Below are 21,693 nucleotides of genomic sequence, written 5' to 3' on the forward strand. Positions count from 1 at the left end.
ATAAACTCAAAGCTGGGCAATATTTTCAAAATAATTGTCATATTTGTGGCAAGGAATATATATTAAAATGCATCTTTCTTTTAAAAATTAGTCAATAGATTTAAATTTTCCATAGCTGTTTTAATCCATGTAACTAAAAGATATTTTGGTTCTAAGTTTCAGACACTGGGAAAGGGGTAAAGAGAGAAACTCGACTCCCTCAGGCCCTGCTCCAGGTGTCCTTTTAGGAACCTTCCTCATTTTAACGAAGTTACACATCTTGACACACTGACTGCTGCCTGATCATATGACTTATAAAAGTTATGATTTAATATAACGGTATTTTTCCTCTACAGGTAATTCTGAGGCTCGTTCTATTACCACACTTCTGGATAATCTGTTGTGAGTGGAATAGAGAATGTACTTGAACAACATTTGACTAGGCCATCCTTTCCTGCTGCCATAAAAGAATGGTTTCTTCCTAAGTCACAAATCTATTCTGAATGTTAATTAAATATTTACAAGGTACTTTAAAATCCTCCCTGAATGCTAATATGAAAAGAGCAACCTATGTTCATTTGAATAAGCAGAAATTTCTGCCCAAGTTAAGGGCCTCTGGCCTCTGAGTTTAATTCAAATAATTCTATGACTTGAAAAAAACAGAATTGAAGAATTGAGCACCTACTATGTACAAGGCCCTGTGTCAGATGTGGAAATAAAACTAAACTTTCTAGGACTAGGAAATTTGTCATAAATTACAACATTTTGTATTATTTAATTCACATCATTTCCCTCTGGGCTTAAAAGCTAAATTAGATGCAAAATACTCCCCTTTTTAGCATTAAGCTTTTACATTGTTCCTTAAAGTATAACACTGTATCTAGTTACACAAAGATGCAATATTTTCTACATATTAACATATATTTCCACATTTTATTCATTAGGTTTTTGAAAGTATTTTAGCATGAAGTTTCCATTTATTGTATCCAAAAATAAAAATAGCATTAAAGTACTTTTTGCAACTCCCAAAACACAGTTAGGGAATAATGATCATATGCTAAAAAATGTAAAATGCAATTTGTGCTGTGCCCCATTTACTACAAAATCACTACGAACAATGCATTTTGTACAGTATATTGCTCCAGGGAAACTGGATCAGCATCAGGAATGAATAAAGAACATTGCATTTGAAATCAGCTAATTCTGCTTCAGCGCTTTTAAAAACTATTTGTTATGATATTACCTCCTGTCAAGCACATAATGTGATATTTTCCTCAATAAACCTAAACAGTTGCTGTAATTTCAACTTCTCCCATTTTCCACCTTTTAAGCACTAAATATTTAAACAATGCAGACCTGGAAGTCTCAAGCCACTCATCTGATCCTCCCATCTTCCTGCCTAAGGTATAGTAACTCTCCGTACAGGGCCTGTTCTGTCACACAGACATACATAATGGCAGCTGTTGAGGTCCTTACCTGCCCGCAAGCCAGGCCCATTCCTCTTTCTCCCATGCCATGTGGACACGATAAATTTAACTCCAGGGCATCTGCTCCAGAAGCCTTTAAGATGTGGAAGGAAAATGAAAGTAAAGGCAAAGCTTTATTCGTGTACTGACAGGTTTCACCATTGATAACTCAACATAGGTCACATTTGCCAAATTTTAACTACTCTGCTTTCTGCACCACGGCTACCTTGTGAGGTATATTCTGACTCTCTCAAATGAGAGTGTGTATGGCAGCAATAATAATAACAACAGCAAATATTTATTGAGTGCTTATAAGGTGACACTCACTGCACTATGTGAGTTATATTTGTTATCTCTGACTCTCATAATCTTTGGATTATTAGGGTACCAATTTTACAGATGAGGAGACTGAAGCTCAAGGGAATTAAATGACAAACCTGGTTATCAAATGCCACAGCAGAGATTTTAACTCAGGTCTGTTTGACATCACATTGATTCTGCCCTACACAGCTTCTATTTTCATAGAAACAAATCTTACTAATTCTGGATAATTGGTACTGGAGGTAGCAGTGCAAAGAAAAATGTAGTAGGCTAGCTGGAATGAATTTGAGTAAAATTTTAAATGTTCTTCTTTTATCAATTAACTTTTATTATTCATTAATACTGCTTTCATATGCTTCAGAGCATTCAAGCATGTTAATTCCCCAAACTGGAACACCATTCATTATTTTCTATGTTGCTTTAAAAAAATTCAAAAGTAAAATAAAATTTTGGTAACAGTTCAAATTAAACCAAAGTACAGAAAAATATAAATAGTCTTTCTCTTCTCTCCTTCCATTTCCTACCTCTAAAGTAATCAATGTTAACAATTTAATGTGTAATTTTCTACTTTTTCTATGTATATAAAAAAGTAGGGCTTCCCTGGTGGCGCAGTGGTTGAGAGTCTGCCTGCCAATGCAGGGAACACGGGTTCGAGCCCTGGTCTGGGAAGATCCCACATGCCGCGGAGCAACTAGGCCTGTGAGCCACAATTACTGAGCCTGTGCGTCTGGAGCTTGTGCTCCGCAACAAGAGAGGCCGCGATAGTGAGAGGCCCGCGCACCGCGATGAAGAGTGGCCCCCACTTGCTGCAATTAGAGAAAGCCCTCGCACAGAAACGAAGACCCAACACAGCCATAAATAAATAAATAAAACTAAAATTAAAAAAAAAAATTAATAAAAAAAAAAGTAAAACATACATATAACACATGCATCGGGCTGTTTTTTTCTTCTTGGTTTTGCTCTTTATATTTTTCATTTTTTTCTTCCAGTTTCATTGAGATATAACTGACATAGAGCTATATGAGCTATAAACTTAAACTATATAAGTTTAAGGTGTGCAGCATAATGATCTGACTCACATGCATAACGAAATGATTACCACAAGAAGTGTAGAGAACATCCATTATCTCATATAGGTACCAAATAAAAGAAAAAGAAAAAAAGCCCTTGTGATGGGAACTCTTAGGGTTTACTCTGTTAACAACTTTACATATGACAGACAGCAGTGATAATTATATTAGTCAAGTTGTACGTTACATCCCTAATACTTGTATATCTTATAATCAGAAGTTTATGCCTTTTGACTGCCTTCACCCAACATACCCTGACTTTGATAACCATACATCTGATCTCTTTTTCTATGAGTTTGTTTGTTTGTTTATTTTCGAAGTATAATTGACCTACAACACTGTGCTAATTCCTAGTGTACAACATAGTGATTCAATATTTCTATACATTTCTATACATTACAAAATGATCACCATGGTAAGTCTAGTCACCATCTGTCACCATGTAAAGATATTACACTACTACTGACTATATTTATCATACTGTACATTTCATACCCATGACTCATTTATTTTGTAATAAGAAGTCTGTACCTCTTAATCTCTCTCTCCTATTTCTCTCATGTTTTTTAACTGATAATCAACTTTACTGTATTTCTTAAAAGTCCATGCTAAGAAACATGAAGTATAGATAATTTTGTCTTACTTTAATAATTAAACAGGAATCTTTCTTATTTAACTCATTAATTCATTAGTATACAAATGGGTCTTACAAAAATGAAAAAAAAATTTCACGCTAAGCATTCTTATAATAATTGGAGAAACATAATTTTTGAGAAGTCTTCTGTAAAAACTCTAAGAACAAATAGAACACTTTTTAATTTGAGGAATGGAGGATAAACTAAACAATCCTTTTCCCTAACTTCTGGAACTCCTCCAATGCCACAATTTCCTTTTAAGTAAGGTAAACCAGAAGCTTGAATCAGTTCCCATAATATTATAACATGTCTATAGCATCACAATAAAGTTCATTATTTTCTAGGTGTACCAAACCTTTCTTTAGGTCAACAGAGTTTCTTCAAGTCTCTCTTTTCTTCCTAATCGATCAAGATTTTAGCCTATTTTTTCCTGTTTCATGAATTTTAAATAGGACCTCAACAAACTTAAAAATTCTAGTTAGTTCTTTCTTGGTTGACTTCCTACCTACCTTTATTCATTAGTGAGTCTGCTGTTTTCTTCTGTACATTTGTGAAAATTCATTTGCTCATTCAGCCTATTTTCTAACATGGTTTTATTACGGTTTTTGTTTCTTTAATTTAATTTTAAAATGCTTCATGTTTTTTGAAAATTACCATGAATCATGCTACATTTTTTCCCGCTGGTTTGGTGGTAAGCTCGGACAAAGCACAACCTGCTAAACTCTTGAGCTCTAATCCTAGAGCTGCTGAGGAATTTGGGCAAGTCAGTTAACTTTCTTTGTCTCCATCTATTTAAGTGTAAACCAGAGATAATATGACCTATCTCAAAACCATGTCATGTGGGAATTTCCAGCTTAATTAAAACATTGTACATTGTAATTATATACAATACTGCGCTTTTCTTATTATTTCTTTGTTATTTCAAATACTTCTTTTAGACTTATTTCATTTAGACTGCTAGTTGAATTGCAGCAATTAATAGTAAATCAATTCAACAACATTTTGGAATAAGTTTTAGGTACCATTTGTATACATATTTACATTATACATATTTACTAAATTTTAAGTGCAAGTTTACAATTAGCTATCATAGTAGACAATAATAACTAACATTTACTGAGTACTTACAATATGTCAGACATTTTACTAGGCTCTTTGTAATGGGATATACCATTATCCCCATTTTGCAAGTGATAAAACCAAAGTACAAAGAGTTCAAGTGACTCACTTATTGTTCTATAGCTTGTAAATGAGAGCAGGGTCTTGAACCCAAGCATTCTGAGTCCAGAGCCTGTATTCTTAGTCACTATCATAACTGATTAGAAATCACTTATTCCATGGCTGGAGTTGTTTCAGTGTGTTAACAAAACATTACAACTCGACATCCTCAAAGCTTCTAAACTTTAAATAAATATTAAAATCTTGTAAAACCACTTATCCAATTTAAAGTCTGTTCAGTGTCTAATTGCTAAAAATGTCCCCAGTGTTATACACGTATACAAACACTGACCCACCAAACACACCTGGAAAGACCTTTGAAATGAGCATCTAGGCTTCAAAAACAGATAATCCTGCTCAAGGTAACACCAAGAGATGGGGAATATTCAATTGGCCTCTGCTTGAATGTTTCTGTCATAGGATGTACACCACCTTAAAAGGTAGTTAATTCTATTTCCAAGCAACTATATGCATTCAAAAAGCCTTAATTGCTGAATTAGCATGAAATGTTAAATTAACTGAAACTGGGCATGCTCCTGTTAGTCACAAGCTTTTTAGTTTAGTCACTTAGCCCAGAGTTTATTCTGCCTCACCTAAATGATTATACAATAAAGTAATCTAGTGAAGGCAGTGACAAAATTTGCTGTTTCTAATTTCATATATTATCTATCACCCATCTATCGGCATGAAGTAGAATGATATGTTAATAGTGTGGACTATGGAGCCAGAGTTCATGGGTTTGAATCCCACTTTTACCACATACTAGCTGTGTGAGTTTGGGCATATTATTTAACAACTTTTGGCCTCAGTTTCCTCACTTCTAAAAGGTGGAAAACAATAAAAGTAACTCGTAAGGTTGCTTTTCTAAGGTATAAATAAATTTAATCAAAGTGAATGACTTAGAAAAGTGCCTGGACTACATTAAATACTATGTTAAGTATAAACAATTGCTATCTATCTACCTGTCTCTCAGTCCATCCATCCATCCATCCATCCAATTAGAATCTCCAACTTGCCCTTCCTCAGCTTTGATCTGAAAAAAATTTAGAGTAGCTATCCATACTTCAGGGGGAAAAAAGAAAACTATTCTAAGGAATTCTCAGAGTAGTGGTAGTAGTGTGATTTCTAAAATCTTCTGAATCATTTTATAAAAACTCTCAGAGAAACTAGGGAAGCAAAACCACAAACCCTTGTACAACATATACAGCAAAATCGGGTACACAGCTCTTTCCCTTCTCCTTTCCTTACCTCTCCCTTCCTTCCCGATCAATGTAGTTCTAAAGTCATTGGTTGGGGCAGAGCAAGGTAGGTGACTAGGAAGATCTAAGGAAGAGCCACGAGGGTCCAGTGTGGGATATCAGAGCCCGAGCACGGTGAGAAGGACAGACATGTGGAGGGTGGCTTGGTGTAGTGCATCAGAGCCCTAGTGGGAAGGGAAATCTTCCATGGATCAGGGGACAAGGCAAAGGACATCAGAGCCCAAGCAGGGTGGAGAGGCATGAAGCTACACTTTTTGGATTCTCTCTTAATTTCTTCTGTTAAAAGAATACGCAAGGTCCACGGCCAACTTTCTATGTAGCAACAGTGCCAACTAGTCTCAACTATCCAAAACTGGGGACACAAGTTTTCTGGGATCTTAAACCACTTTGAAGTGGATGTGGCACAGGTAAACACTGAACTGGCTTGGGACCCACTGGGCACAAAGTCTGTGACTATCTCTTGTCTCCAACTAGGTGTCTATCTTCCCTGATTCCATTCTGTCCTGCTTACTGTTTGTGTTCCAGGACTTATATCCAACTGGTCCTACGTATTTCTGTAATGCGCCTCTCTGCTTTCTACCTCAGCCTATTTGAGATTTCCTAACTTCAACATCTATTTAATTTTACAAAATACTGCTAGCCCAGATCCAGGTCAAAAATGAACCTGGCTTCAAAGTGGTTTACGTGGACTCTCTGCCTGGAATAGTGTGGCCGCCTGGTTTTGACATCTATGCCTCTCAGCTGGGCCTTCCTTGTCACATCCTAACAGTTACAGCCAGACCCTTGGCAATCACTCATCAAGTCCCTGACTTAAAATCTTCAGCTTTGGATCTTAATCACCTCAAGTTCATTGGTGCCCAATAAAGTGCACTCTTCCCATTTATTGTATAATTGCTTCCTTTTTGTTCGTTACATGCCAGTATGCCAGCTCTGTGCCTCTATTTTGCTTCACTCAACAAATATCTGAGGATTATCCGCTGGCTGGCAAAGCCATATGTTTGGAAATGGGAATTAAACAGTGAACCAGATGGGGGTCTCTAACCCCCCTGAGTTTGCTTTGTCATAAGGAAGATAGGTTACAGGGCTGATGACACCACTGTTAATCACCATTTTATTAAATTCTGCAGAAAAAAGGTACAAGCAAAGGTAGACCCAGATTTGGTGGAGCCTGAAGTTTGTACAATTTGGGGAAACTGCTTTAAAAATGAAAAATAATTTAAAAATGACAAACAGAAAATTAGTACAGGCGCATGGAAGTAGCTTGTACAAGTAAGAGCTCTGAAACTTAACCTTCATTAGCTTTATGGTAAACCAGTTTCTGAGGACAGGATCTTAGAAGGAGTAGGACAGGGGGTTAACCTACTAGTCAGGGAGCTCAGAGTGGAGGAAGAGGGAATATTCCAGGCCAGGGGAACAGCAAAGGCTCTGAGGTGTAAATGTATTGGAGGAGTAAAAGAAGGCCATCGGGGACTGGAATGTAAAGAACAAACCCAAGGTGACACTGGGGAAGTGGCAAGGTACCATACCATGTAGGTCAAGTCAGGAGTTTTGCATCTTAAGAAAGGTAGTGGGAAGACTGTGGATTGATTGAGGGAGAGATTAGTGGGGCATCCTGAGATAAACTTAGATTAGGATGGTAGCAATGCTTATTGAGCCACACCTAATTTATATGTCTCCTCAAATCTGATGGCTTTAATTGCCACCCAAGCTTTTGCCACTAGCTTAAAAAGTGCTATCCTACATCTCCCATCATTGCCAGCTCTCACAGCTCCCTCAGGATGAGAGTGGGGCTCTGTCACAGCCTCCACTGTACCTGTCAAAGTGGGAGCTCCAGGAGGGTCAGTGCCCTCAACATGCTGTGGGATTTGACTTCCCTAGCAGCTACCTAAATGGGGAAGGACACATAACCCAAAAGTGCAGAAGAAAGTAAAGCGTTGTAGTGTAAAATTTTACCAATGAGAGACAGGAGACAGGAAGGAACCAGTAGATAGCTCCCTCCCCCTTCTTCTCCTCTAAACTGCTGTGAGGCAGGACAATTCCATACAGCCCTCTCCATCCCACACGACTGAGCGATTGGCTCCATCTCCTTGGGAAGTGGCAGCCAGCTCTGGAATGCACCATGCTCTCTCTGCTTTCCCTTCTTCCTATCGCCTTTCCCCGCCCTCACTCTTACTGCTCTGGAATTGAATCCTTCAATGAAGCATCTTCACATTAATTTTGACTCAGGTTCTGTTTTCTAAGCTAACGCGCATTAAGAAAGAAATGGATTCAAAAATCTATTCAAATGAGTTCAAGATCTATCTAAGACCTACTATTGTGTATGGTTCAATTTGGTATACATGTTTAAACTGTGAACATATCTACACAGCTGAGGCTCTACCTTATTCACCTTTGTTTTGGCTGGCCAGGGACTCTGCACATAGTAGGTACTTCATAGATCTTCCTTGCATGGAATTGGAATAGGTTATCAATGTCCCAGAAAAGTAGGATAATGTGTGATCAGATAACTGAACCAAAAAAAATTGAGCAGAGCCTAACCATGCTACTGATTTGACACCAAGCTGTAAAAACTTTTCCAGAGGCTGCTTCTGTCTTATGGTGTTCAAAAGACAAGACATATGAAAACCAGGTTGAGGAATGCATAAAAGAAGACATTAAAAGTGTGGGTAGTCTAGGGTTAGACTGAAAAGGAAGGTTTGGTTCAACATGGTTCTATTTCCCAGAATATGCATGTGACAAAAAAGATATACTGTATGTGCATTAACTTTTAAAAACAGCATTTAGTAGAATTTACCATATTTTAAGAATGTACTAGGTTCTTTATTTTTTTTAACCACCCACGTGGTCTTAAATGTTTATTCAAAATAGTGAAATAAAATGGTAGCCCCTGGTGAAACAACTAATAATGATCCCTTCTTGTGCAAATTTTCATTCTGATATAGAGTTTCTGTCTCTATTTTTTCATGTTCTTATACAACTGGATCTGTTCTGCTGTTACACATGTGCATTCCTGTTTTCAGATATAATAGTAAAGAGCAGATTTCCTCAATTCCCTACTGCGTAATTCAAGAATTAATCTACTCTAAGGAGAGAAACTTCATGAATTTAAAGTATACCCATCACCACATTAAGTGATTTGCCGAACTTAAAAGCAGTGGCTTGTTACAACAGCTGGTGTGTTATCTCAGATTTCTTACCCCTCATTATCACCACCCCGAAAGAAATGTACATCTAAGTGGTATAGTAACTTTGGCTTGAACACTTTTTGTTTTTGTTGATTTGTTTTAATGTGGGCTCTTCCATTGTAAGAAAATCTGTTTTAATCTGTTTTGAAGCATGTGTTCATAGAAACAAAACCAAATACTGACTCTACAAAGCTTTACTGGGTGTCTCCCATGTAAGCTGTGATGGAATCATGCTGCCTATCGCTGCCCTCCAGGGGGATGTGAAGACCTGGGGATAGTTCCTTCATGTGCTATACCCTGAGTTGGTCCATATTTTAAGATTAGAGGGAAGTGTTTTTTTTTAATTGTCACCGTCTATGGATTGAACTTCTTGATATGTACATTGCTTTCCTGTGGAGAGATCCCACAGACTGTTATGACTGAATGGAAGGCATATCTTTTTCTTTTTTTTTAATGTTTTCCTTTTTTTTTCTTCCTTACTTCCCCTTTTACTTTTATTGATTGATTGATTGATTGCGATAAGAACCTAGAAAATGATATCGAATTGTAGTTTTAAACTACAATTAAAGAATAGGATGGGAGAAATATGAAAAATATCTTTAAGTTGGTTACATGTATAAAGGTTTTTGACTTTTTAAAAGTAAAATTTGCTTATTTAAAAATTAATGCTCATTACTGAAGAAAATTCTTTAAGTATTTTATTCTACAGAAGGCAGAGAAGCTAGTAGCGTGATAAAGCCATTCATCATAGTCAAGCTTTAAATTGGCAAAACTCATGCCAAACATGGGCTCTGTGGAAGATTTCATGGTCAATTAGGCAAATACATGTATAAAATTGACCCAGCTACAAAGATCATAAAGCCAATTACTAATCATGTTAATTTCACCCATCCAAGCCCCAGAAATAATTTTTGCCCTCGCAGGTTTAAGATATCCAAATAAAATGTACAATCAATATTTTTGAACACTATAGAAAGCTTTATAATATTTTATAATGTAGAGTCCTTAGTTCATAAGTATTGTTAGATTTAGTCTTCTATATTTCTGAGAGGTTTTCAAAAAACCCCAGCTCAAGCTGTCTACAGTATTTTTCATGACAACACGATGGACATAAGTATACAATTTTAATTATGTATTTTTCCATTTGAAATACAAATTTGAGGCACATGGTTAGTTGTTTGCATTTGTGCAAGATTCAATTTATATTATAGAAAACCTGCTGACTAGCGTTCCATTCAGGAGCATTCTGTCCTACCATTTTATGCATGTCTGTATTCAAACTAGAATAGTATTAAATGAACCTTTTATATTTTAAATATTCAAGAGTTTTATATTCAAAATTTCTTTTCTCGCTGTCAAACTAGCTTGCCTAAAGGCAAGGTAAGATCAAGTTAGACTCTCAAAGGTAGAATTAAATTTTATCATGGCATCCATCATAATATACAGTTTGCTTAATATGCAAATAAAGAGTATATGGATTCAAAGAATAAAGGATTTTTAGGCAGTGTGTGAAATCCAAGGGACCACTTTTATAGAATAGATTCCTTTTAAATTTACATTTCCATCATTTTAATGAAAACATAGTGTAAACAAATTTTAATAGAAATGTTTTAAGTTACCATTTTCCATTCAATTTTACTTCTACTGGGTTATTTTTCATGACAGCTCTTTATTTAAAACTAATAAAAATAGAAGAGAAGAAATAAAATAAATATACTAGAAAGATATCATTACCTCAGCCTTTCTGGAGAGTTCCATCCAGTCATTTTTGTTGTAACTGCACATGATGCTAGCAATCACAATCTTTAAAAAGAGAAAGGAAAGAATATTAGATCAAATAGTTATGCCTTTGTACACAAGGGTATATGATATATATATGTTTATAATGATAAACTATATTATAAAAATTGGTTTTCCATCTGTTGAAAGAAATCATTAAAAAAACAGCAGGGCATTATAGTGAAGCAAAGGATGAGATCTGGGGCTTCAGACTTACGTTAGAGACTTTCTCATTTACTCTCTTTGAATACTTGAGCAAGTTACTTTCTGATCCTCAGCATTCTCATTTTTAAAATGGAGATAATAATCCTGACCTTGCCAACCTCAAAAAGTGATAGTTGGAATTACACGGATTTGTGTATGTGAAAGGGTTGTTTAAATTATACAAGGACACAGAAATATTTATTAATATAATTACTGGTATAGCTAAAAGGTTTCAAGGTATGGAAAGGAAGTAAATTAGTGTCTTCTTCAATCATATCTTATTATAGTATGGATAATAACCCCTTACATATTCAGAGTGAATTATAGTTTTAGAGTTTGTTAAATATTGATTATTTAACCACAGTCTTACAGTAACCTTATAATGGAGGCTACAAAGAGTAGTATTTACTAGTATCTGCTCTGAAGCCAGAATGTCTAGATCAGAGCTCAGACTCTACCACTAACTGTGTGGCCCTGGGCAAGATATTCAGTTTTCTCACTGGTTAAATATGCACAATAGTACCTTCCTACTTAGAAAAGTGATAATTGAATTGCTAAGATTTTATGGCTCTAATGATGTGCTAGGTAATGTTTTAATGGATTTTACTTTATTAACTTACTTAATCATTCTCAACAGTATTCTCCCCATTTTACAGATGAAGATGCTGAGGCACTGATATGTAAAGGTCACAGAGCTAATAAAGAGCACAGCCAGGACTCAGACCCAGAAATTTGACTGACAGTCTGTGCTTTTGACCACTACGTTTTGCTGGCCTAATGTAAATCTTCAATATATGTCAGTAATTCTTTTTATTATTACCATTTAAAGACTATGAGATTCTGACACAAAGAGTTTGTGCCAAGCCTAAAGTCACAGAGTCCAGTGGAAGAGTCCACTAAAAGCCACTGGGCTCTTACCACATACAGCTTTTTAATGTATGTCTAAAAAATAAAACAAAACAAAGATATGCTGTACAAGTCAGATGAATGCTTTTAATATTAAGAGAAAGACAGAAAATACGTTGGAGAGAGTTCTGAATACCAGAGTTCGAAATACTGAATAAGTCTGTCCTTAAGATTGGGTCAATTTTTTCTCTCCTGATAGACTGTAATCTCCATGGGTGCTTGGAATGCTCTGCATCATGCATCATTTTATCTACAATAACCGGCATGATGTTTGGCACATAGTAAAACTGAGTGAATAAACGTACGAGGGCACTAAAGGTTTAGGAACAGAGAGTTGCTTTTTCAGCTCATCCTTTTAAAATTAAGCAGAAACACCATGAACACCATGAGTTAGAGAAGGGGAAAAAAATAAACAATTGGTGAAAACTGTTGGCAAATAATTATTATACGAGTCAGAGTGAAGAGTGAGCAGGGCAGTTGAGAGTGCTGGTCTTGGCGATAGAAAAAAGGGTCAGATGTCAAAATACATAGAACTCGTGAACTAGAAGGAGCAATTAAGAAAGAAGAATCAAGAGATCTGAGAGGCTGATTCTGAGTTACTGAGAAAATCTCAGAACTTTAGTCAGATAAAAGTAGAACAATGAGGGAAAAAAAGGAAGCCAGGAGAAACAGTATATTCAAAGAGATTCCTCTGTAGACAGATTCTACTTTTCCTCTGTAGAGAGAGAAAAGTAAAAGTAGATGATGAATAGAGGAGGGAAATTAAGAATGCACAGAGTTCAGGATTCAACTTTTGTGTCCAGTTAGGATTCAGCTTTAAAGAATTTGAGAGAAATACCTAACAGTGATCCTTGGCCTTTTCTCTAGGGGTTAAAAGAAAGTGAAAAGTCAAATTCCAAACTTGCCCATTTGCAAGCAAAAAAGGGTCACTAGCCTAATTGTGCATCTTCAGTAATAGATGCTCTTTCTGCCATTTCCACGTGCTCTAAGATCTTGGGGACAATCTGCCCCACTTTCCAGGTAGAAGACAGACCAGGGAGGAATTCCAAAGGGGACACCAGATCTTCTGGGACTAGATTAATACCATCTTGTGTGTATCCTTGCATGAAAAAAGGGGGGGGGGACCTCATTTGAAAAGAAAATCAATTGGGATGAAGGCTGCGGGCAGGTGACAGATTCCTATTGTCTTCAGTGGCCTCGACGTCAAGTAAACAAACAAACATTTTTTTTAAAATGGTTAACCTAAGGATTTAGGGGAGGAGCAAACTCCCCAAGCTTGTTGGTAAAACTTCAAGGGCAGGGTTAGCTCCAAAGATTCAGACTTAAAAAACGACTTTAGCATTAAATATTAATTCTCCTGTGGTGAAAGAGACAAACAATAGACCTAGGATTTTAGGGAGTTTTACTATTCAAAGCAAATCAAGACAGACAAAAAACAAAAACAAAAACAAAACATGCCTCCAGTTATGACAAAGCATCCCCGAGTTCACATTCCTGTACAAATATGAAGTAGCTGCTAAATCAGCACAGTGTCCTACTCCCCAGTGTCCCTCTCAGGGTGCCACGGAGGACAACAGGGGAGAGGCTTCTACTGGGCAGGATCCAGGTAGGCAGACGGGCTGACCAAGAAAGCCACTTCCAGGGAAGTAAGGTTTACTAGCACTGACAACTGGATATGATAGATGCTCTCAACTAGTGACTAAGATAGTTCCTCTTTACTGAATGGCGATTTTTATTTTGATAAAGCTGCTTTTGCTTCAAATATATATTGATTGTGTCTGGATTGGTTAAAATCGTCATTTGCCTTATAAGGTCTGAGGATCACGAGGCACTACACTTGAGCTTGATGGAGAGAAGTAAGTATCACCCAGAGAATTTTCCTGAACTTTGAGAACACTGGTGCCATCAAATGCCTAGGAACGCAGTGACTAGATATGATTTGGGGCACACTGTCATTGGGGAAGGGTGACCACAGGTGGGAGAGATGCATTATGTTGAACAAATACAAGTTTTATTTGTACGCTCTGAGCAGCCGAGCACTACCTCCTTCTTTCCTCATCATCTAAAAACAGACTTTACCTTCCGGCCCAAAAAGCTGGGAAAATATCCCCAACAGGGTTAATCACAGTGATCAACTACTCTGGTCTCATTAAAGTCCTTCAATGGAGCTGGGGAGTTAAAGGCTTTTTTCCTCTTTGGTCCCTGAACTGGAATGAAGTATGTTCAGAGTAGCTGGTAATCACTGACAGCTTACTTAACCAACCCAACCCTCCCACTCCTACCCAAAGCTAACTGAACTAGGTAAAAACAAAGCAGAGACAGAGGAAAGTAGAGATGCAAGATGGAGAGATGTCTCCGCCCCTTTTAAGTCAGGTGTACCACTAACATGCCTGTACAAGTGAACCAATAAATACCACTTTTGGCTTAAGAAAACCCAAGTTATATTCTATTTTCTATCACTGACAGTCTTGACAATTACTACTACATGCAAAACTAAAATTGTCACTTTTAAAATAACTTCCTAAGCATTTTTTTTCTGTCAAGTAAATTTAAGGGAAAAATAACTTTATACACTATTTTTAAATGTTAAATTATCTAAGAAGTCTAGAAATCTTTATCTAAAACCAAGGGATAGTTTGTGAAAATATACGGTAACATTCTATTTCAGAGGAATAATGATGACTCCAAGTTATTTTATTTTTTATTAAAAGATATTAGGATTTTTCGAAAAGTCAGGCTAAAAGACATTAACACTAAAAGAACACTGGACAGAATTTAATCTTTCTTTGATGATTAGAAAGCCCTTCAGTGTTTTTCTGTGCTTAGTTTTTAATCAAACAAAGGAAGATAGGTTACTTTTTTCCTGTGGAAAAAAAAAGAATTGATGTGTATTTTACATTGTGAAACATCATGAAATGTTACTAGAAATGAATACCCAATGAAACATTTTTAAAATCAAGTAACATTTCCCTATCTTTCATTTAATTTATGCCATTTCTAAGCGCTCCGTTTTTCATGGCTAAATTTTAAAACATTATTGGATGAGTCTATACATAACTATATCCTACATTTTTTGATACACAGTCTAGTGAGAGATTCAAACAATGCCAGTTAATCAATTAATATGGAAGCTGAGCATCTGCTGTGGTAGGCACTGGATGACATGCAGAGGAGTTTAAGATATTGATTCAGAGTCTTTGTTTATCAACATTTAACCAGTATTTTTTGAGACCCTCTATGCGCCAGTAACTGTAACTCAAAAGTGATGAGCAAAAGAGGAAAAGTCCCTACCTTCCTGCAGCTTACATTTTTAGGGAGGGAAGAATTCATTTAAAAAATACATTATTAGGACTATTTCCAGGTCAAGATTAAGGAAAAATAGAGGAGAGCAAGATGGAGAATCACAGGGGTGCACAGAGCCTCATTAGATGATGGTCAGTAAAGGGCTCTCTGAGTTGAGAAATCAAAAGATAAGAAGGCACCTCACACAGAAGAATGGATTGGGACCTGAGTGAAAAGTGGCATTCCAGGTAGAGGAAACTGCACGTGCAAAGACTCTGAAGTAGGAGTGAGCATGATATACTTAAAAAGAGAAGCCCTTTGTAGATGGTATTCCATGACAGGGCAAGAAGAGTGTAAGAGGAGACGAGAGAAGCAGGCAGTAACCATATCTCTGGAGGCTGAAACCTGTGGGAGTTTGGATTTTATTGTAGGTATAATGGGAGACCACTGAAAGGTTTAAAGGAGGGTGATAAAATGATCCGATTTACATTTTCAAAAGATGCTTCTGGCTACTTTATAGAGAATGGAATGAGGGGCTGTAGTGTAAAAGCAAAGAGTCCAGTTGAGTTGAAATAATGTGGCTTGCATAATATTCATGGTGATACCAAGAAGTGGAATTCTGAGCTAAGACCAACAAGGCGAATCAATGGTTAGACTCAGGAGGTGAGAGGAGAGAAAGAATTAAGGATGATCCCTAGATTATTGGCTTGAGCCACTGAGTGGAGCATAGAGACTTCACCAAGATGGAACAAAGCGTAGTGCAGTAACAAGTGGGGGACTGTTAAGAGGTTCAATTTTTAATATATTACATATAAAATGTCTAGCAAGCATCCCATTAGTGATAACATCAAGTGTGCCACTGGATACATGAGTCTAGAATTCACTGAAGAGGTTAGGGATGAAAGTGAACATTGTAGAGACTTCAACATATAATGGTATTTAAACCTACCTGGCTTAGTGACTTCTAAACAGAATAGAATAAAATAGAGAAAATGAAAGAGATGAAGATTAACCCAGAGCCACATGAAAATGCTAAGAGAGGGAAGTGTTCCAAAAAGTAAGGAGCAATCAACACGGATGAATGCTTCTGACAGCTGGTGTAAGAAAACAGAGAAGTGTTCACAGGATTTGGCAGTACAGATGCCATTGGTAAGCTTTACAAGAAGGGTGTCGGTGAAACAGGGAAGACAGAAGTCAGACTGGAGTCGATGGAATGAACAGAATATGAAGGAGTGAGAGAACGGATACACAAAGCTCTCTAATAGTTTTTGTGGGCTAGCTCAAAGAGCAATGAGGCAGCAGATGAAGGGCCGTGGGAGGTCTAGTGAGATATATATTTTTTTAAATGGACTATATTTGAGTATGTTTTTATGCCGGTGGAAATGATGTGGAAAAGAGGAAGAAGCTGTTGAAAAGGCAAGAGGTGATGATGAATCTATAATAATTTATGAATCAAATTTTGGGTGTTGTTTCTCCCTGAAAAATACTTCAAAGGTTAAAAACGACAGGACACTTACTCTGCAACAAGAAAAAGTAGTGTTAAATGGCTTCAACTGTCATCCTTCCAAACTTTTAAAGAATCACGATTCATAGTCAAATTATTTTTTTTATAATTCATTTCCTTATGGAATAAATGATTTTATTAAGTATTTATTTTTTCAATCTGAATGACAGTAAAGTCTGCACATCAGAAATTAAGGTGAAGAGCAACATAAAATTTCCAAGTAGTTACCAGCAGGCCGTCTTGTCAAATTCCCAAATATTTACCGTCTATGCCTAGAACACAGGTTGGAAACACTGATTTGGTATTCTGTAATCATACTGTGAACTATATTGGAAATTCAGTCAACAATTCAGCTTCCAGACAACCTAAATTTTTTAGTACGGAAAAACTGCAAAGTGACAAAGGTGAACAATTGTAAATTACAAGTGGCCGAGTTAGGTTTTGTCAAACAATTTAACAAAATCATTGCTAACACTACTGGGATTATATTATATTGAGGAGGAAAAATAGCATGGGACATGTGATTTTCAAAGACATTTAAAACTAAGAAAACATGTTTACTAAATATTAATTAATTGTACAACATTCAAATTGTAAATGTTCTTTATACCACTGTACAAATATACTAAAGTGAGATTGGTACAATTTTCCTGAAATGTACACATTGAGAGTAGAACATTAAAAGTAAAACTTATAAGCTCTTCAAATTTTATATGGTTACTGCTAATTTAATGGTTGCAAATGAGAATAGTACTCTTAAAGCTGTCTTCTATATTATTTTAAAATTTATCATTTTCTTTGCTTATTTTGGGACCCACAACTACCTTGCTTACACAACTATTCTTAATACAGAAAAGTCAGGTTCAAAGCTATAAAATATGCACATAGTGTCCATAGAAAATCAGAGATGTTTTCCACTAGAACAAGAAATAAAAAACCACTGTAGACTATTCAGGAACTACAGTAACTGCTGTTTTTTCCTCTCCTTTTCATCACTTCTTGCTAGGTTTTTATGTAGCTTCCGTCCCCACTGTATTTAGCAACTGATCTACCCTAGGTCAGCTGTAACCTTGGCAAAATTATTAGATACTTTTCAGCCCAAATCTATACTGGAACTCTTTCCAGCACTGAGACAGGTAACCACCTCCAGCTTCCTGAGACCCTCCTCTGTATGAGCTTTGGAGATACCTCCTTTTATCCCTATTTTTCCTATTTTTGCAATTCCTTCTCAGGCTCTCCTGCCTTTAGCCACCTTTTCCACGTTGATGTCCCCAGGTTCTACTCATGGTCCTCTTTTAACATAGACATCATGTTCACAATGAATTCAGAGAATACCTATATGCAGAAAATTCACAAAGTAAACACCTCCAACCTGTGTCTTTCTCCTGAGTGCAAGAACAGCATATTCAACTATCTTTGAGCACCTATGTTCAACTTGCCCCAAATCAAACTTAAATTTCTCCACCCTGAATTTGCATTTTCCCCACATTAAATTTGCTTATACTCTACCCTTTTGTCCCAAGTTAGAAAACACGGAGGAGATATTCTTTCTTCATTTCTCCCTCATTGCCTACATCCCATTACTTACCAAATACTCTCTAGTCCACTGGTTCTCAGACTTGGCTGAGCACTGAAATCACCTGGAGAGCTAAAAACATAACCCCAAGATCTATATGTAGTTAGGCCCAGGGATCAGTGCTTTGTCAAGGATCTCCAGATAATTCTAACATGCAGGATAGTCTGAGAAGTATTGCTCTAGTTTACTCATCAAATATCTCTTCTAGGTGTTCCTGACTCTTCATCACGACTGTCTTAGTTAAGACCTTCACCACTGCTCCCCTGGATTACTGAAGTACCTTCCTTATTAGTCTCCCCATCTCTGATATCAGCCTATGTCATCTGCCAGATCTATCTAAGAGACAAACCTGATCATATCACACCTCTGCTTCAAATCCAAGTTCAAGATAAAATCTAACTCTTTAATATGCTATACAATACCACAATGGGACATTTGCTCCAACCGCACTGAATTACTTTGCTTCCTGAATGTAACATGGATTCTGCAATCTCTTGACCATATGTCTACTCCTTTTGTCTGAATGAATAAGGAATGGTCCTTGTGCTCATATGGAATAATAAAGGAGACATATGTAAATTGAAACAAAAATAATTATAGTGTATGAACCAGAATACAGTGAGAGCAGAAAGGAAAGAGTGATTATCTGTATCTGTGTGAATCAGGGAAGGCCTCAGAGAAAAGGAACTCTTAATCGACTATGAAATCATCCATGGGTATTTATTGGAAACTGATTAGAAATGAAAAGGCCAAGAGTACTCCAGTTGTAGTAAGCAGCAGAAACAAAGGCACAGGGTGCTGTGTTTAAGGAATATGCTCTGCTTAAGGAATATCAAGGAGTTCAGTTTAGCTTTGGGGGAAATGAATGGCTACACTTCGAGGGCAATGGAGCTGGGTGCATAGGTTGAAACCAGATTTATTCAGGCAAGGGGTTAAAACAATGGTTTCTAATCAGCTGAGCATTTGGCTTTGAATTTTAGATTATTTTGTCTAGTAAATTCCTGCTCCTCTTTTGCCCATTACCTTTCCCAGGAAGGCTTACCTGTTCACCCCTCCTCCCCTGTGTCAGACACCTGTCTTCTGAGATCCCATAGCACCCTTTGCATGTCTTTATCATAACATTTACTATATTGTATTAAACTGTGGTTTGTATGTCTTTCAAAAGATGACCAAAGTTTTTGGGGACAGGGCCCAGTTTTTCATCTCTATATATCTAGTATCTAGTATTGTACCTTATATTTAATTAGTATTCAAAAATGTTTGCCTCAAAGGAATAATGAAATAGGTAGCTGAGAAAAGAAAGCGCAAGTAACACACATTGCAAGTAATCCAAGCAGTTAAATAATGTATTGCATTACATTTACAATATCTAAATGTAAGTAAATTTCTACATTCTACAGAGAGAATGAGAAGGACAGGTAGGTGGTACAAGGTAAGAAGTTCAAGAACCTCTCACATTTTATAAAGTATACTTTATATCAATGAATAAGAATCCATTATATTTGTTTATAGATTTACACTTAATACACATTTTCACATACATTATCTCATTTATTCCACATAATAATTTTGAACTTAGAAAACCTTATATTGAGAATAATGAGCACAGATAATTTACTTTACCAGCATAAAGTAAATCAATAGCAGAGGCAGGGATTAAGCTCAGGTCTTTTGACTCCAAGTTCCTCTTGACTACATCAAGACTATACCATATTGATTTCCTATCCTTTCAATTTACATTAGAGATTCTAGCTAATTTTGTGTCCTCAACCCTCTTGTGGTAGTCTATTTGAAAGAAAGCGTTCCCCTCCCTGTATCCATACCCCCTTGCAAAGTAACTGTGCAGCTACTCTGATAAAGTGGGGGATTTATTTACCTGCCTTTTGAATGTGGGCTTTGTGACTTGTTTTAATCCACAGAATATCACAGAAGTGATGTTGTGCCAGTGTCAAACCACAGCTTGAAGAGGTCTTGTCCTCTTCTGTTTACTCTCTTGAAATCCCGCCTAGCCATGTGATCAAGCTAGTACAGCCTGCTGAAGGATCAGAGACCACATGGAACAGGGATGAACCATCCAGCTGAGGCCACTCGGGACCAGCCAGCACATAGCCCACCTGGAAGTTGACTATAGACTGAGTAAGACCAGCTGAGACCAGAAGAACCACACAGCTTAGCTCAGCCCAAATCGCTAACATGCATGCAGAATTGTGAACTAAATTCATAGTTGCTTCAATCAACTAAGTTTGGGGTGTTTTGTTATGTAGCCAAAGCTAACTGATACCACTTTTATTAAGTTTAACAAGAACAACAAGAATTAGCACTTGCTCTGTACTTGCATGTGTCAAGCACTATGTTAAGCATTTCATTATTATCTCTAATCATGATAAAGTGGAAATTATCAGCCCCAATTTACAGATAGGAAAGAAAAAAACTTATTTAAAGAGGTTAAGTACTCACGATTGTACAGCTACCAAGAGTAAATATAAATCTTAAACTCTCTACCTATAATATATTTTCTCTGAATCATTTTTCTTTGCTCCTTAAACACACATTTATAGAAAACTATGTGGGTTTATCTTTATACATGATGCATTTCACTCAATGCGTGCCAATTTTTATTACTTTTATTTTCAGAGGCTAACCTTATTTCTGTGTTCTTGCTCAATGTATTATTTCACTGTGACTCCATAAGTACCATCTAAGCTAGATAGGCAGACTGAACTGCCTAGGAAATCATGAAGTCAAAGGGAAGATCAAGTGAGAAAGACCCAATGAGATGATCGCTGTTTCCTAACCACCTAAACATGTTAAGGAATGAAAACAGGGTAGTGTTGGCTCTTTATAATTTGGCCCCAAATCACCTTGCTGCCCCTTATCTTGACACACCAAACTGAATACACTATATATACGGGCCACCAGACTTTTTTTGGCTTCCATTCTTTTCCCTGTGTTGACCCTACTTCTCTGACAGTATATCTCCTATTCATTCTTCAAGTTCTAACACAGAGCTAACTTCTATCATACTGCCCTCAATGATCTCAGACACAGAATTACTGTGTTTACTAGGTATTTGAGTGTGATGCATCTACCTCAGTTCCTATCACACTATATCACAGATGCATGTTTATTTATACCATTGTCTTCCCTTACTCCACTCAATGGGAAAACATGCTAATTTTTATTCACCTTCATTTTCTTATCATTTGGTTCAGCACTGAATGGCACCTAATGTGAATTTAACAAATGTCTGTAGAAGGAAAGATGGCCTTTTGTTATTTTTTATTAATTTAAAAAAATTTTCCAGTTCAT

The 21,693-nt window shown here is 36.6% G+C and overlaps 1 protein-coding gene across 1 annotated transcript in view; it reads right to left on the reverse strand.

Annotated features, from left to right (window-relative positions):
• The window catches only part of DPYD (dihydropyrimidine dehydrogenase), a 794,060-nt gene that overhangs the window by 252,202 nt on the left and 520,165 nt on the right, over nucleotides 1-21,693 (reverse strand). Inside the window, 2 exon segments of the mRNA XM_036825276.1 lie at nucleotides 1,456-1,539; nucleotides 10,868-10,936. Coding sequence (XP_036681171.1) covers nucleotides 1,456-1,539; nucleotides 10,868-10,936 — 153 coding nt within the window.

This window comes from Balaenoptera musculus, chromosome 1 (genome assembly GCF_009873245.2).
Source record: "Balaenoptera musculus isolate JJ_BM4_2016_0621 chromosome 1, mBalMus1.pri.v3, whole genome shotgun sequence".
NCBI classification, from domain to species: domain Eukaryota; kingdom Metazoa; phylum Chordata; class Mammalia; order Artiodactyla; family Balaenopteridae; genus Balaenoptera; species Balaenoptera musculus.